Source organism: Pteropus alecto, unplaced genomic scaffold (assembly GCF_000325575.1).
Source record: "Pteropus alecto unplaced genomic scaffold, ASM32557v1 scaffold34, whole genome shotgun sequence".
In the NCBI taxonomy this organism is placed as follows: Eukaryota; Metazoa; Chordata; class Mammalia; order Chiroptera; family Pteropodidae; genus Pteropus; species Pteropus alecto.
Genome location: NW_006435763.1, coordinates 1,266,359 through 1,283,710, shown reverse-complemented (window position 1 = coordinate 1,283,710; position 17,352 = coordinate 1,266,359). Strand labels below are relative to the sequence as shown.

The 17,352-nt window shown below is 46.3% G+C and overlaps 1 protein-coding gene across 1 annotated transcript in view; it reads right to left on the bottom strand.

Annotated features, from left to right (window-relative positions):
- The window catches only part of CLEC16A (C-type lectin domain containing 16A), a 201,540-nt gene that overhangs the window by 162,598 nt on the left and 21,590 nt on the right, over positions 1-17,352 (bottom strand). The window contains exons 4-10 of the mRNA XM_025046098.1: positions 16,745-16,893; positions 13,974-14,079; positions 12,654-12,659; positions 12,151-12,274; positions 9,310-9,484; positions 7,789-7,842; positions 4,226-4,339 (exon numbers count right to left, since the gene is read on the bottom strand). Coding sequence (XP_024901866.1) covers positions 4,226-4,339; positions 7,789-7,842; positions 9,310-9,484; positions 12,151-12,274; positions 12,654-12,659; positions 13,974-14,079; positions 16,745-16,893 — 728 coding nt within the window. The remainder of the gene's footprint in view (positions 1-4,225; positions 4,340-7,788; positions 7,843-9,309; positions 9,485-12,150; positions 12,275-12,653; positions 12,660-13,973; positions 14,080-16,744; positions 16,894-17,352) is intronic.

The following is a 17,352-nucleotide window of genomic DNA, read 5'->3' as shown; positions in this document are numbered from 1 at the left end:
TGACAGACGAGGGTATTCTCCTGAATTTTCAGTTCCCATTCTGAATTCACAGCCAGCCAACCATGTGAACGTACGACTGCTGGTTAAGTGTTTGCACTTTCCAAAGATCAGATCGGGGTGGCTCGGCCAGCGGGCCCGGAGTGCACAGAGGGCTCACCCCGCTGTCACTAAATGCTTCCTATTAGCGCTGTCACTGTGTCGTCACTGTTGCTGACACTTGGCCCTCCGTGCCTTGGTCATAAGGCGCCTCCCTAAGGGGCATACTGAGTGTACCTCTATGTTAATCGTACCAAGAAGGGAGGTCCCAAGTAGGGGACATGGGGTTGTTCTGCCAGCTCAGAATCGAAGATCATGATAATGATAACATCTAATATTTAGAACTTGATGATCGCTAGGTTTTGGAAGAAGCTCTTTACGCTGCATGCAACCCTCTCTGAAAATCCACGTTTGTTATTCTAACTAGAGAGGTGAGGAAACTGAGGATTAGAGAGGTGTACTGACTTGCCCCGAGACACATGTAGTGAGACGAGGAGCCTGGATCTGAGGGGCCCGGGCAGCTGGCTCTGAAGAGTCCACTCCATCAGACCGCCTCTTAAGGCAGAATGTGGACCAGCCCCAAGGCAACCCATTCACACTGCCCGAGATGCCAGCCTCTGCTCAAAGAGAAAGTGGCATGTGAGGGTCAGGCCCTGAGGCTATTTCTGTTCTGAGAGTCATTAAGAACCTCACAAGGGCCCTTGTGACCCCAACACTTCACCCATCGAGTCATTCATTCCTGCAGTAAGTGCCCCCTGAGCCTCTCTGGCAAGCCCTATGATGGCACAGACGATGCAGGCATCTCCGAGACACAGTTCCCTGTCCCCACAGGGGATGAGAAGCCCAGGGAGGGCAGGGGGTGGGCAGGGGTCACGTCTCCCCTGTGCACCACTGCGTCTCTGTTGAATAATGGATGAATGAATGCAAAAACTAAGGAAACTATCCACAGAAACCCAGGATGAAAAAAGTCCCTACTTAAAAAAAAAGTACCTACAGGTCATGAGGCATATCCCATAATCTAATCTATACGTTCATTTTGCAAAAGTAATGAGATGTTAGCAGTTTCAGAATTAGTGTTCTCTCATTCTATTTCCCTGGCAAGAAACACTATCTGCTGTGCATTAGAATTATAGCAAGAATTATCCCTTAGAAAGAACCATATGATTTTAATGCACAGACGAATTTCAATTAGACATTTACCTAACCATGCTGATGTGTTTTAAATTTAACCCTAAATTACAGACTTTTCAAATAACTCTGCTTGCCCCTCTCTGCTTCTCTCTCTTCAATTTTGGTTTGGTTTTGTGAAAGGTCTGCTGGTAAAATGAAGCAATACCAGTAACTTATCTATAAATTACGGGAAGGAGAAAGTAGGTTAAAAAAGACCAAGAAACTTAAAACAAGTATGACCAAACCACATCCGAGTCAGGCAGGAAACAACAGGAGACTGTTCTTGCTCAGAGGGAAGGAAGGTAAATCTTACCAGGACTATTGTCAAACAAATCATAAATGAGAGTCACCTCCACTCTTCCCAAATTTCAACTGCCGTCATCAGAATACAACAAACTTTGATTTCGCACTGGGGTAAGGCAAAAACCGGAAGTAGAAAGCTGACACTTTCACTTGGGCTGGCAATTCCTTCCACATTCAAAAGAATCTCATTTTCAGTTCGGGCATCCACCACAACGAGTGTCTGCATGTCTGTCACATTGGAGGCACGACCTTCATCCTAAGCAGAGGCCACTGCGAGGAAGAACAGATCTAAATGCTCCCTCTGATTAGAAGCTTCAACTAAAGTGGGTATCCTAAGCTGAGAGGTCACCAGTAACTTTTTGCAGTTTGCTTTTGCTCAAATTGTAAACCCCATGTATGAATGTCAATATCCTGCTTGTGGTACTGTACTTGAGTTTTGCAAGATGTTACCATTGAGGGAAAACTAGAGAAAGGGTATTATTATTCCTTACAACTGCATGCCAATCGATTTCAATGAAAAAAACCTGCAAAACCCAGTGTCTTGATGATCTCTGGGTTCATCTTGGAACACCAAGTCTCACTTCAGCAGTGAGTGTCTTATAGGAAGACATCCTACGATGAAGCCGTAGCAGCTCTCTGGAAATCATGAGACAAAACAAAGTCTAATATGTTGCCACTAAATGGAGTATGAGGTAGCAGCAGGCTGGGTGGGGACCAGGCGAATTTAACGGCAAACTCACACTTCATGTGATGGAGGCCACCCCTGAGAAGCTTCCCGCAGAAACGAGCACGATGGGAACCAGATCTTCTGACTGTTCAAGACAACCCCGAAATCTGGGTTTTCATGTGAAACTTACCAAATTTCCTTTTAAACACTGTGAACATCAAACCAAACAGCTCTGAGGGCCGGGTTGCAACCTGTATATTTCCTTCCCATCCTCACCAACAGCCCTCCTGAGTAGGGCTTGATCTCTGTTTTCCAAATGGGGTGAAACAAGGTGGTCCACTGATTGGCGAGTCCTCAGCAGCTCTGACTGGGAGGTCCTGCCGATTCTGCTGACCTAGCACTTGCGTTTGTTCTGCAAAAGCGAATTTAAGAACGCTGCAAAGAAATCTCTCTGGCTCCTTGGACACCGAGTCAGCTCCGTATTTTCTAGTCCACGTGTTGTCATGACACGGACCAGTAGGGGAGTCCTTCCTGTTCAATACCTGTCACCCCTGTCACCTCTAGGTCAAACCCTCTCAGCAAACACTACTCCCTCCCTTTAGAGCACTTACTCTAAGACTCGCGATAGTATAGCCCTTTGTATATTTGATCAACGCCTGTCTTTCCTGAACCATAAGGCTCCAAAACAACAGAAACTATTTAGGATTTTGTATATTCCCAGAACTAGCACGATGCCAGAGCCAACGAAAGGGCTTAAGAAACTCTTGCTGAATGAATCAAAGAAGGGATGGGCCAGACAGGGGCCATGAAAAGGCCCCATTCAATTCAGCTGAACTAACGCCACCACCAACAAGGACAGAAAGTTTCTGGGAACCTTTTCAGAGGCTCAAATGCCGCCTTAAAGAGCAAAACGGCCTAGCCGATCCATCGTGCACCAGAAAAACCAGAAGTGCAGGGGCCTCTGGTAATTGTACACCATGCGGTTCTGGCCTTTCATGCTACAGGATGGCCCTCCGCCCACTCCCTCAGATATGGCGACAGAGCAGACTACCCAAGGGTGCGGCCAGCCTGCTATCTGTATGGCTATTGCCCGAGAATTTGGCCACAGAGCCAGAGCCCTCATGAAACAGCCTTTGTGAAAAACCCTGCACTCATCTCAGGCACGCCTGCCGAGGCCATGCTGCTGCGGATACAATGACAGACAAGATGCCTGCCATAAGCTGCTGAAAGCCGGTAAGATCTCTGACAGGAGGGAACCAGGCACCAGGGCCTTCCAGACTGGGTTTGGAAGAGCACAGGTACAAAGGCAGAAACATGGGGCACACCGGGGAGAGAGCGAGCTGGACCAGCGCTGAGGTAGCCTGCAGCTCAGGACACATAAGCCGGAGGACAGGAGGGAGGGCAGGCGAGACACACAGGGGCCAAGCTGGGAAAGCCTCGCTGGTCTTCCAGTGTTTTCCTTCAGCACAGCACAAAACGCACAAACATGCGCTGTATGGGCCACAGTTGGGTGACCATTGAAAACTTGGGAGATTTTGCATCAAAATGCAGAATCCCAGTTTCTTCGGAAACGTGAGAAAACTTGGCGATACTGCATCCATATTCCTGCAGAATGACTGCAGGTGCGGGTAGAACAGCAACTGCTCACAAAGGATGCAAACACTCTCCAATTTGCCACGGTTCCAGCAACTCCCTGCTGCTCTCACATGGGGCCTACGTCTTCACAAATGTTTCAGGTCCAGCCTCTGCAGCTATTTGTGACTTAGACAAGGTCTCTCTCATTCTGTCCCCACAACGGTGTCTCGTGGATACACAGTCTGGGGCCCTGTTCAACAACACACAACCAATGAATCCACTCTTGGTACCGACCCCTGGATTTTCCTAGGTACCCATTTCAAGACTCTGATTAGGTTCCCAGGCCAGCTTATGCATCATCATTGCTGTAAGTAGAATGTTGGTTTCTGGTTTTAAAGAAACACAGAGATTACCAAAATGAGCCCTGTGGCCTCTTATCAAGGTCGAGAAGTAGTCCCGACCCTAATGACTTACACAACTTCTCTGAACATCCTGTTCGGGCTTAGCGTACATCTCTGACAGATCGCCATTCAGAATGACTTCAGCTAACGAGTTCACCAGGGGTGCATGATGTATAATTAGGAAGACCTGGTGAGAAAGAACAAATAGGGTTTGCATTAAAGCATGCAGTCTTTCAACCATTCTGCCTCGACCTGCAGCAAGTCTGGGCTACAAAAGTCCAGTATTAAGCAGCAGTCCCTGTGATTTAAAATCCAAAGAATAGGTCACATTCAGGAGACACCAGTTCCACGTTTCTCCTTTCAGGGCTGGCCCCTCCTTCATTCAGACTGTTGCCTATTTGGCTGGCTGCTCTTCAGCGGAAGGAAGTGCATTAAAAGCGAGACTGTCCCTCATGGCTGGGTGAGGCCAAATCCAGCTGAAGTGAAGCAACGTGGGAAAGGAGTAGCCAAACCAGCACACTCCTTCCTCTCCACAGGCATCTCAGTGTCAAATTCGATTATGATAAGACCAGAAGGCACCGGCCCAAGACTTTAGTTATACGGGAAGAAGGGGCCACGAGTCTTGTTCTAATAAAGGACTTGGCAAAGGGTCGGCTACACAGTGATCCCACCACTCGAGCAAACAGTGAGCCCTGTGGTGGGCTTTGCCACACCAGGATTCCGTAGCAGCACGGGTAAGTGTGGAAACTGGGGAAGAAAAGCCACACGAGTCAGAGACGGACCTAGTCATGCCAGGATGCAAAATCAGAAGGCACTGGGCCATCTGGGATGGCACTGCTACCCCGCCCTGCTGCCCAACGCTCAGAGGAACGGCTTCAGGAATCAGAGTATTCAAAACTGCCTTGCAAAGCTGGTTCAGACACACTCGCTGCTTTGCTTTAAAATGTAAAGGCAAACCGGTGCAGCACAGAGTGGGGTTATCAACTACCTGTGTATAAATGGGGCGTGTGCACACATTTACATGTGCTTACATATGCGTGCGACAGGGTTTCTCAACCTTGGCCACAATCCTGCGCTGGGAGCCGTCCTATGCGCTGTAGGGTATTTGCCAGCATCGCCGGTCTCCACCCACTAGATGCCAGTAGCACCTCCCACCCCAGTTAGGACAACCAAACATGTCTCCAGGTATTGCCAAACGTTCCCTGGGGGAAGAAGGGGTGTGAGATCTTCCCTAGGTGAGAACCCCTGGCAAAGAACGTTTCCGGAAGGACGGAGGAAAATCCTGTAACTATAGTTGTCTCTAGGGATAGAAATCAGGGGGTTGAACAAAAGCAGAAAGGAAACTTGGTTTTTACCTGCTTGAACTTTTTAACTTAAAAAAAATTTTTTTTTAAAAATAAATATTGTAAAAAAAAAAAAAGTAAAGGCAGAAACTGAAACACTGGCTGCCTCTGGGGAGTACGACTGGGTGCTGGGAGGTTAGGGGTCAGAGGGAGACCTCTCCCTGTATGTCATTTTGTATTGTTTGAAGAGGGAAATATATTGTTCAAAAAATAAACATAATTCAAATGAAAGATAGAGACAGACTGGCCAAATGTGGTACTCACCGAGGGGGGAAAAAAAAAGCACATCTGTTTTTAAAATACCAGGGTGACATTTACTATCATAGTATCATAGAAACTATAGTGAATGATCTCGAGTTCACCTACGTCCAGGGCTGGGCAGGCATTCGACTGTTGGTAATTACGATGACGAGGAAGGTGAACTTTCTCATCTTCATCATGGCCAAATTACTATCACACTTAACCACAAAACAAACCCCAATCACCGAGTTCATTCATTCCATAAACACCTATTGTGTACCTTGTGTGACCTTAATTTATTCATTCTTTTAGTCAGGCCACAAACATTCAGTGAGCATCCATCAAGACCCACCAGACAAAGGCCAACCAATTCTTGCCTGTGGACACACACAGGGTTCATTCTTCTCTGGACTCCAGATGGGGAAAAGTGAGGGGAGAGCCAGTCACTGCATGGTACGTGGAAGTATGCGCAGGCTGGGCTCGAAAAGCTGGGCCACCCTGTCTCAACCACACTCATGTTACAAGTGACAGTTTAGTTTCACCAGGACAAAAATCCCATCACACTAAATTAATGTTACTGTGAATTTTCTTGGCTTTGTGGCTGTGCTTGTAAAATAATTTATAAAGATGCTTGGATATAGGGCTTAAGGACACAAGATTTATACCTGCTCCGAGGTTTTCACACACTCAGGCACCATTACGATGAAGCTACGTGAGAATGCAGGAGAGAGAAGGCTCTGTCACGCCAGCTGGAGGACATCGAACTAAAGGCTCCGCTTTCTGTGAGATACTAAAACAAGTAACTAGGCGCCTGAGCTGCAGGTCCTTCAGTACGAAAGGAGAAAAAGGGGCTCTTAGAGAAGCGGCATGGCCGAACCCCTTGCTCCTGGGAGGAGACCGTGCCATGCAACGCTCCGACAGCTGAAGGGTCTTGAGGGTGTGTTCCATGAGATTCCTGTGGTTGAGCATCTGGCCTGCTTAGGCCCTGCCAGACTCCCAGAATCCCAAGCGGGAGATGCTGGCGGATTCGTAATGAGGTGGCGGAAAAAGCTGCCAGGAGAGGCTGGAGTTTGCACTGAGCTCCGTCGCACAGAGGGGCATTCAGAAGGAGTCAGCACCAGTGCAGAGCTCCAAGCAAACAGGGACCCCAGAACATGGCTCCGGGGGTGAAGAAAGCATAAGCGGGCCGCTGCAGTTCCCGATGGGCAGAGCTGCTGGGAGCAGGCTGGGTCTGCCTTTCTCCTCAGGCCAAGGGGAGACAGCCCCACTTCAAACTCAGAATGGCCCAGGGACCGAGTTAGAAGGACATTCAGCAAAGCAAATAAATACCTGTGCCATTGCAGAAGTGAGAACAGAGCTCTGGTCAAACGTTTGACTACTTGACAGTCTAATGAGATGGCCTCAAAGTCTGGACTGCTTGTAATAAAAATATTTTTAAAGTTATGTAACTGGGTCACCATGGAGTTTTTCCCTTCTTGTAAATATTACATAATTATAAGAAGGAAACACACTTGTTTAAGGGGAGAGGCAGACAAATTGGCTCGAGACGCAAATCTGGGAATTGAGGCTGTTACAAGATACCTTCCAGAAGGTAATGTGGGAACTAGAACCAGGATAAAGCCTTTAAAAACAGCCTCATTAATGGAAGTTTGTTAACCCAGGGTTGCTGTGTGTATGTACACACTGGGTCCTGCAGTTTGGAGCTTATTTCAAAATTCCACGAATAAGGCCCAGGAGTCTGCATTCCCAAGGTATTTACAACACTCCTTGGTTGTCTTGGAAACCCCAGTCCCCATGGTAAAACAACTACCTAAGTGCCAGGTTAGATTTATTTTTTCATTTCTTGTTAAATTTCCATCTACTACCATGAAGAAGATACTAGCACCTCCTCTCAGTGTCTACAAAATAGAACCCTCTTTCCTTTTATTGTTATTTTATTTCAAAATGGGGGCACACTGAGAGAGAAGACAAGGCAATGTGACCTGGAACATTTCTGGGGGCGTTCTAAGGCCTCCTAAATGTGTTGGGGACACAGGCAAATGATCAGACATACCTGCGACAGAAGATAGAGCGAAACTGGCAGGCTGATTTTCGGCCGTTCTCCTCCCTAGCGGAAGTTGACGGGAAAGAGAGAGAGAGAAATCCGGTCACACAAGTGAGCAGCACAAAATACATGCGGCCAAAAGCCGTCTGTCTGGAGAGGAGGCACCCTGATTTCCTCCAGGCCCTGAGCGGTTCTGGCTGTTCTGGTTTAGTCAAAAGTCCACTCCGTAAAAGAAATTCAGTCTAACCCCATTCAATACTATCTGCAAGACCATGATTTTTCCAGCTGAGAAATCTTTCACTATAAGTCGCAGATTAGGGGCTGGACCCAAAAGAAGAACTGGCTCCTTAAATTACTAAGAATGTTAATTTCCCCCAGCTGGGGCACCAAGAGCCCAAGGCCAGGTCCGGCCAGAGAGGCCCCCGGAGGCCTATTCTCAAAAGCTTACACAATGGGGCAGGGACAGAATGGTCACTGTAGTCTTGGAAAAGCCCCTCATTTGTACTGAGCTTCAATGAGCTCTAGCTCACACCAACCCTGTGAGGATCTTCAGGACCTTTGTTTTGCTCAGGAAGGTTAACTGCCTTGTCCAAGGTCACACAGTGAGGAAAAGGAGGCAGAATTTGAACCCAGGTCTGAAAACTCCACTTCCCATGCTTTCTGTCTGCCTCCCAGAGCTGCCTCTGCTGGTTCTAGTTAGGCTTGCAATTTTCTTCTGTGTACTCTTTTTCAGTGAGAATCTCCATCTTCCGTTTCCAAAAAAGAAAGTTAACCCCCCTTGGGACACATCTGCAGAGGCTGAAGCCCCTGCAGAGTAACCAGCTGGCTCTGTCCCTCCTCCTGCCGAGGCCTCTGTCCCTTAACTCTGGGACAGGGTGGAAGGTCTCTCCTCTCTGAAGCAGCATTTCTCACAGGGGAAGCCTCTGGGGGCAGGTTTACTATGCAGACTTCTGGTCCACCCCAGATCTGCTGGACCAGTATCCCTGAGAGAAGGAAGGGGACACCCGAGGATGCGCACTTGAACAGCACTCTCCCCATGAGGGAGCCTGAGCCTGCCAATGGGGGCAGTCATCACCCCAGGAGCTCTTCCTAAGTGTGTTTCATCCCTTCCCACCCATTCTGTGCAAGTTTTGTGGCTGGCTGGATCTTCTCCAAATCGATTAGCTCTGGCAACTACCAGAAAAAGTTACCAGGGACGAGAATACCTCAAGAGAAAGATGCACAGAAGCCAAAAACCTAAATTTGCAGAGGTTTCCTGTTTCATTCTGATGTCAGGGTTCTTTTCTCATTCACTTTTAGAGTTTTGCAGTCTATACACACACACACTTTCTCTTTCTCTCCCTGCCACCTTCCCCTAATTCAGGAAATAAAAGGAAAGGAAAGGAAAACCACTGCTTTGAAAGGACTTTTTCTCAGGCTCAAAGCCTTGGTCCCTTGCAAAGCTTAGCCCTTTTCAAGGTGACTGTTTTCCCCCCTTCTGAAGATGACTTTCAGCCCGCAGGAGCAGTGGGGCCAGGCCCCCAGGCCCACCTTGTCCTGGTTCTCCAGTGAGTACACGTAGAGGGGCAGGAAGAGTCTGTTGAGCAGGTGGTCCGTGAGCACGTCGTTGAGAAACTCACAGTTGATGATCAAGATGTCATTGAGATAGTGCAGGTGGTCCAGGTGTTCAGCTACAAGGTCGCTCAGTTTGCCCCGATTCCGGTGCCTGGCGAGAGAATGACAATCTCAGCCTGGAATCCGAAGCTTGAGCCCTTGGGCCTAGCATCAATGGCCTGAGACTTAGGTCACTGGGGGCCTCAACAATAAATATTTGAGCTACTCTCAAGAGACACCTATCCTGGCTCTACTGGTAAGATACACGATGGGAATATAGACATGTCCATGCTAATCGATTTTAGGGGACTTCCGGAATCCCCTCACCTTCTGGAGGCCTCAGTATAATTCACCCCCTACCACCACCACAACCGCAAAACAAGATGTGTAAACAAAGCAAAAATGAGCTAAGCTCTTAGCGAGCCATTTCACAAGAGCAGCCACTAGCCAGTGTGGCGAGATCCCCTGGCTCCTAAGATAAGCAGTATTAATAGAGCAATAAATCTTTGCTAATTAAAATACTCCAGAGAAGTTCTGAAGAAAAGGCAGGCCTCAGCAGCTGCGTGGGACCCACTGGCCCCGACAATATGTGGAACAAAGTGCACATCCCAGCAATAAGCAAGCTCGTTGGGTTCCATGGGTGAGTCAGTTTCCCCCATGCCAAGGACAGAGCCCCTAAAACAGCCAGCGGGCATTTTCCCTACTCCCCAAAGTACTGTCTGTTGCAAAGAGCAATCTAGACAGGGTAAGACACTGTGTTTGTATTATGAGTATTACTCAAGTAATAAATGGTCATTTTATAAAACAGAAAATTTAAAAAAAATAAAAGCAAAAAGAAATCTAAGTCTCCTACAGTCCCACAACAAACAGTCTGTTTTTTCCACATTTCTGTCCCTCTACAGTCACACCTAAAATGCAGGTTGTACGATTATCCCTCTAACCATCTATGCTTTTAAAAAAATAAGTAAAAACGGGATTGATTTTGCTTCTTTTACATAATTTTGGATAATTATTCCTCATTACGCTTTAATAAGACACTTAGTAAATATTTATAGCAAATATGTGTTGCAAAGCAGTAAATATTTATAGCAAATACATGTTGCGAAACCTAACATTATAACAAGTATCTATGAACCCACCGCCCAGAGGCCTAGAACATCGGCGCATGCAACGTTTTGCAAGCTTTTACCCTGCTTAGGACAATGTGGGGATTTTTCTTTAGCAAGATATTCAATGTACTTCACTTTTTAAAACATTACTTCAAAAAATATCTTAGTGAATATATGCAGATGGGTTTTAAATAATACTGATAAGCCGATAATAAAAAGGAACAGCTCCTGGCCCAGCCTCCAGCGGAGGCAGTTTTTCACTCTTTTTAGTTCTTATGGATAGTTCCCCCCACATTTCTATAAAATCTGTGAGGACCTCTATTTTGCGACTCAGCCATTTCAGATATTACGTGTTGACATCCTGTATGACAGAGCCCTTTGTGTTCCCTCTGCTTCATCACCCCAATAGCCATCAGCAACTGGTGTTGACGTTATCATGACCGTTCACTGCAGAGCCAAAGAGAGGACTAGGGGTTCATTTCCTTCCTTGCGTCATTTTTCGCTTCTTTCTGGAGTTAAGTACGTCCTTATGTTTCACGTCCGTGCTGTTCACATCCACATGGCTCCTTATGTTCCCAAATGCTCTATCAGATCTGCCACCCAGCTATCCTTGCTTCTTTCTCAATACCAGAGCTAATATTCTCTCTAGCCCCCTTTCCCCTAGGAGGCCTTTCTGAGTCCCTTTATTGACCTGACCCCATCCAATGTGCCTCTCCCCAGGTCTGTGCAAAGCTGTTACTCTGGGAGCAGTGGTTTTCAACTGACGGTAATTTAGCCTTAAAGGAAAGATGTGGCAATGCCAGGAGACATTTTTGGTTGTCACAACTGGGAGAAGGGTGCTACTGGCATCCGGTGCATGGGGGCCAGGGAGGCTGCTGAACACCCTATAGGGCACAGACGGCCCCACAACAGAGAACCATCTAGTTCAAAAGACCCGTGGTGCTGAGTTTGAGAAATCCTTATTCTTTGCTCTGGGGCCCAAATCACCATCTTTTTTAAAAATTATTTGCTGGGATATAATTCACATACCATAAAATTCACATTTAAAGTATAAAATTTGTACTTAACAATTTACATATAAAACTATATTCACAGAGTTGTCCGACCATCATCACAATCAATTTTAGAACATTTTTATCCTCTCTGCCCATAAAAAGACCTATACTCACAGGTGGTCATTTCCCATTTCCCCCACAAACCCTCTCCTCCAGCCCTAAGAAGCTGCTAACCTATAAATCTATGGCTTTGCTTATTCTGGGCAGGTCACATAAATGCAATCATATAATATGTGGTCCTTTGTGTCTGGCTTCTTTCACGGAGCATAACGCTTTCCAGGCTCATCCATGGGGTAGCACGTGTCAGAGCTTCATTCCTTTTTATTGCTGAATACTATTCCCCTGTATGCAAATGCCACATTTCGTTTATCCGTTCACCAGCGAGGAATCATCTTCATCTTTTCACCAGCTGCCTAGCACCCCATCTGTAAGTGTACTCACCCCCTTGCAGTATTTCCCACTTTCCACTGTTATAAAAAGTGAAAAGGTGGGTGGAACCTTTGAGTGTGGAAGTCCATATTCTGCCTACACATAGGCGGGTAAGTTTTGTTCTAATGTTTACTTTTTCCTCCCCTACTCTGTCTCCCTAATAAGCACCCCAGGAGGTCACTTACTCCTCATCAGTCTGCACACAGTTATCAAGTTCGATCACGTGGCTGCCGATGAACCAGACCAAATTGGAGAAGTAAGGGACAGCAGTTTTATCTCTGATATAGTGTAGCATGGCCTGGTTATCCACTGAGAAAATTCACAAAAGAAGAGAAAAAAAAAAAGTCAAGCTACCAAAAATAACTTGGGGGAGATTAAAAAAAAAAACAGCCACAATGAAAAAGCTCTCTATTAGAATCTGAATCTTTTCTGGCTTCCTGGAAATACTTTAAAATGGTTATCTTATTCATAAAACTATCCTCATCAAGGCAGTTCTTATGCTATTTTTACCGTTAATAAAATTAATTAATTGGGCTAAACATCAATAATGCATTAGAAAGCCTACTTATCAGCAGCGTGTTTAGCTAGGCTACAACGAAAGCTACACCATTCTCAAGCAAGTTTCCTGTATTTCCTGTACATGTAAGGATAAGCTAAGAAAGCAGAAAACCAGAGGTTAATAACTTACATGACACTGGAATAAGGAACACAGGAATCGTCATTGAAGGAAAGGCAAAAAACAGACAACGGTTAACAGGGTTAGGAACTGGGATGGTGAGACAGCTGCTCAGAGGGAGAGAGCTGGGGCAGGAGGCATCTAAACCAAAAGACACAGGTTAGAAGAGAACAAGAGAAAACAGAGAGGGAGGCGGCGGAACCGCAGCCCGGAGCAGGTCGCAAACTCAGAAGGCTGCGGGGCTGGCCAGTGACTCAATGAGTGAAGCGGGCAGGCCTGGTGTGCGAACTGGCGACCACGACCCCACAGCGGGCAGCTACTTCTCAGCACCAGCTCACCACCGCCCTGCAGGTCTGTGGGCCCGCAATAGCCGAATCTACCTTCTCAGATCAGAACCCCGGATTGTTACCTAAGACCTCCCAGTTTTTAAATATTGGCAACTATGTATTAAAAAAATATATAACTAAGCCAATTAAAACCTGTCAGGGCTGGATTCCGCTCCCAGGCCCTCAGTTTGCGACCTCTGGATGGGCCCCACTGGGCCCTTAGGAAGGTTGGTTCTTCAATTTAACGTAATCCCAGACTAGGCTGGAGTGAGTCCCTGGGGAGCTCCCGCACCCTCCCCATTAGAGGTCATCTTAAGTAATAACATCGTAACTCCTGAAGGTCAATACCCTTTGGTCCCTGAGAAAATAGTCCCAGCTCCAGTATGGTGATTACAGGAAAATAACCCCAACCTTCGGCCAAGAAGATATTGCCTTGGAGGGCAATTCCAGGTCGGGAAACTTGTGAGCAGCCAGGCTTTGTGCTGGTGCCGGCAGGGAGCCCTGGAAGGCTTTCTCCTGGAGGCAATGATTTGGGCATTGAACACATCTTGAAAGAAAGAGGAATTTGCCGGGCTTGGCAGCTGGTGGAGAATACAATACTGCCCCCTGCTGTTCATGATGTGAAATGCTTTTATATGTTATTTAAAGATAACATCCCCACTGGAAGTCTATTTTATAGGCCAAAACAAAAACTTAAATCTAATATTAAAAAAAAGCAACTCTGCTTTTGTTTAATGAGTCCTGCATGTGCCTCTCTTAGGACACTACCACTTCTGTGTATGGGCACTAAGACTTTAGCATGCAGAACTGAGTGTGCAGGCTCAAGGCAGGGGCATAAAAATTTCAGTTAAGGGCCCAGTGAAATGGTCAATAACTACAAGCCTTTTGTGAGACAAGCAACGAGAGCTATGATAAACAGGCTCCCTGTTACCACCAGAGAATTCTATGCATAAACACCTGAGAGCGAGTACTAGCTGCCACGGTAGAAATCAGAAGGAAAACTTACCTTTGTAGACATTCAAAGTGATGGTTCTCACAGCAATTCGAACCATGCTTTCAGGATGGTTAAAAAATTTGATGGCTTCTGTGTACAGGGCAAAGTCATTAGTGTGCTAAAACGAAAGAATACCAAAAAGAAGTCACAAGCCCGTGAGACAGGCCTGCCCCTGACCCCAGCTTTCTGAACTCTACCAGAGACCAAGAAATGTTACCAAACATGAACCTTAAGCCAGTGGTTCATTCCCAGTGGGAACTGTGGGAAGGGATGGGGAGGCGAAACCATGGAAGAAACAGAAAAGGGTCCAGAACTGGGCTCATGTGTGATCTGTTCTACCACTTCTTAGCCGTGCGATGTAATATTTCTAGGCCTCTGTTTCTTCATCTAGAATATGGGGATAATAATTCTCACTTCGTAACTGCTAGGATTAAATGAGGTTATTTTCAGCACAGTGCTAACCCCAGCACCTAGTACCTTAGAAGCACTCAATAGTAACGCCAGTTGTTATTAGATGCTGCTAAAAAAGGCAAGTGTCAAGTTTTCCTACATTCAGAATCTGTCTTGGCTAGTATATATTTCTCTATCTGGAAACACTAGAAGGGTTGAATAAGCGTTATCATGGAGGAGGAGGTCTCAGGAATCTTCTGACACTACAAAGGAATCATCAGAACAGACCCAAACAGCTCAGAACCACAGAAGTCCACTGTGGCAGTCTTTAGGAAAAAAAGGCACAATAGGATCTGGGCCTGGAGCCGCCCCACGACATGCTCTGCTGCCCCCTTCTGGCCAGTTTTCCCACATGGCCAACTGGAGGGCACTCATGGGCTGAGAGGGTATGGGGAAGAGGCCACCTCCAGTGAGGTGACAACTGTCTATTAAGGACGAACTGACTTTGAGCACTAGAAGTCAAGTGTACACTTAACAGTAGCTACCGGAATGGCCCATATAAAAGAAGACACCAAGTCCGCCTCAAAAAACAAGGCTCGTACCATTCCTCTGGTGACCAGCAGGATGCTCTTCCAGAAGCATCACTCTGGCCCTGAAATTCCAAAGTTCTGCCCTCCCAGCCAGGTACACAGAAGCCCACCTTCACCTGAGTGGAGGGAGAATCTGGCCCCTTCTCTGGTCTGTCTGACCTTTGCAGGTGGGTTTTCTTCCACCAGGGAGAGTCCCTTGGAGAATGCTATGTCATTCATCTGGTCTCTGGACGCGTTTATTGAACATCTACTATGTGCTAGGTACTGGGTCACACAATGTTAAATTTTCAAACTGCCGCACGTTTTGTGGTTGACACCTAGTATCTCTTCCCTTTGAGGCCAGGTCTTCCCCAAAGAAAAAGAAAAGCAAGGTTCAGGTCGCCGTCGCTGCATCATATGAGGATAGCTGGATGGATTCTGCCCAGACTCGGACGATATGTTTGAGACTGCAGTCTGACTTCAAATACAGGCCGTGCAGCATGTGCAACAGCCAATCAGAAGATGCCTGCCATGTGGCTGTGTGATAGCTGGCCTCCAAGGTGGCCCAATGATCCTGATCTCCTGTGTTACACACTCGTGTTGTCCTCTCCCACAATGAATCAAGCCTCGCCCTTGTGGCCTAAAGACTATGGCAGAAGTGATGGTGTGTGGCTTCTGATGGTGTGTGGCTGGCTCATAAAAGGCATTACAGCTTGTTTTGGTCTCTTGGATCATTTAATTCTGGGGCAAGCCAGCTGCCATGCCATGAGGACCTTCAAGCAGCCTCTGGAGAAGTTTATATAACTGAGGTCTCCTGACAACAGCCAATCCCAATCCTCAACCCCAATCCAGCCTTCAGATGACTGCAGCTTCATAAGATACCACACTAGAAATGTTCTGTCAGGCCACTCCCAAATTCTGGATACACTGTTCAATAAATGTGACAGATTTCTAACCAGTGATACATGAGAAGAGGTCTGCTAGGAGGCTTCTGGGAAAGAAGTTTTTGAAAGTTAAAAAGGAACACAAATAAGGAAGTGATCTCATCGGGCTTTTCAGCAGTGGCATGTGAGCATGTGATGTCTGGAGCTGCTGCAGCCATTCTGAGACCATGAGAGGTCGAGCCCAAGGATAGAAAAACCTGGGTTCTCGATAAAGTGGTTGAGTTACAGGATGAATCAGTTCCAGGACAGCCGGCATATGTACCTTTTGGCATGTGAGATAAATTGACTTTATTTTTCAAGCTACTTTTAATTGTGAAAACGACAGCAATTTATTTATTTAAATTTCTAGTAATTCTCCCAAGGAATACCAGGGATGTTGACTTGTAAAGAACAGCAATGGCTATGATTTTAGGGAGCCAGATATATACTAGGTGTTTTCAAGACATCATCACATTTAATTCAATCCCTGGAAAACCCTACAAGGTATGTATTATCATTCCCATTTCTCAGAGGAGGAAACTGAGGCTCAGAGGACTGGGGCTTTTCTAAAGTCACACAGCAGAGAAGTGGCAAAGCTGGGTCTGTCTAGAGTGCCTGATTTTCCCACACGGCAACATGACCCCAAGTCAACTTCCAAGCATTTTTCCCTGCCAGGTATAATGCTCTTCGGTAGCACAAATTGAATTTTACATCAAAAACGGAGAGGTAACTTATTAAATTTTAAAAAATTTTAAGCATGCCAAGGTCAAGTATTGCTGTGAAAGTCAGGAAATAGTGAACACATAAGTGCTTTGTAAACAGAGAGAAGGCCACCGGGAAAGAAGGTGCTGCTCTGACCAGCTAGCTTTCCTCTCAAAGGTACCACGTGGCAGTTACTTACCTCATTGTAAAAGAAGTGGACAGTGTGGTTGTTGAGTTTTAACGAAAGTGTTTTCAGGAACGATATGTAATACGCCATAATCTCCTCATCAGAAAAGTCAAATTTATGGACAATGATAGAATTTACATAGTTATTAGAGAGCAAATAATCTAGAGGGAGGAAAAAAAAAAAGAAAAGAAAAACCGGTTAATTCGTGCTAGAGGAAAGACAAGCAGAAAATGTCAGGTGACAGGCAGGTGGTAGTGTAAATGTACCCGAACCAGTCAAGCTTCTGGGTGGGTGAGGTTAAACAAGCTTGCAGAGAGCTTAACCTTTAGCCAGGAAAGAAATAGGCCATTATGCATAGTCACTAAAAAGTTCAAGAGCAATGCCAGAGAAAGGCCTGGGTTACCCCTGCCTCCCACGCTAAACAGAAAAGAACACTTGAGCATTTTCTTCTATGGCCGGCACAGTTCAACACAGAGCTTGGAGTGGGACAGATGAGCTGTGCGTGGGCATTTCACAAACCACCAATGGATGAGGGTAAAAAGCACTGTATTTTATAAAAAGCTTCCCCATTTTGCTAGCAAAAGTCACTCTGTCATCCCTGAAAGTCACAAAAGGCCTCA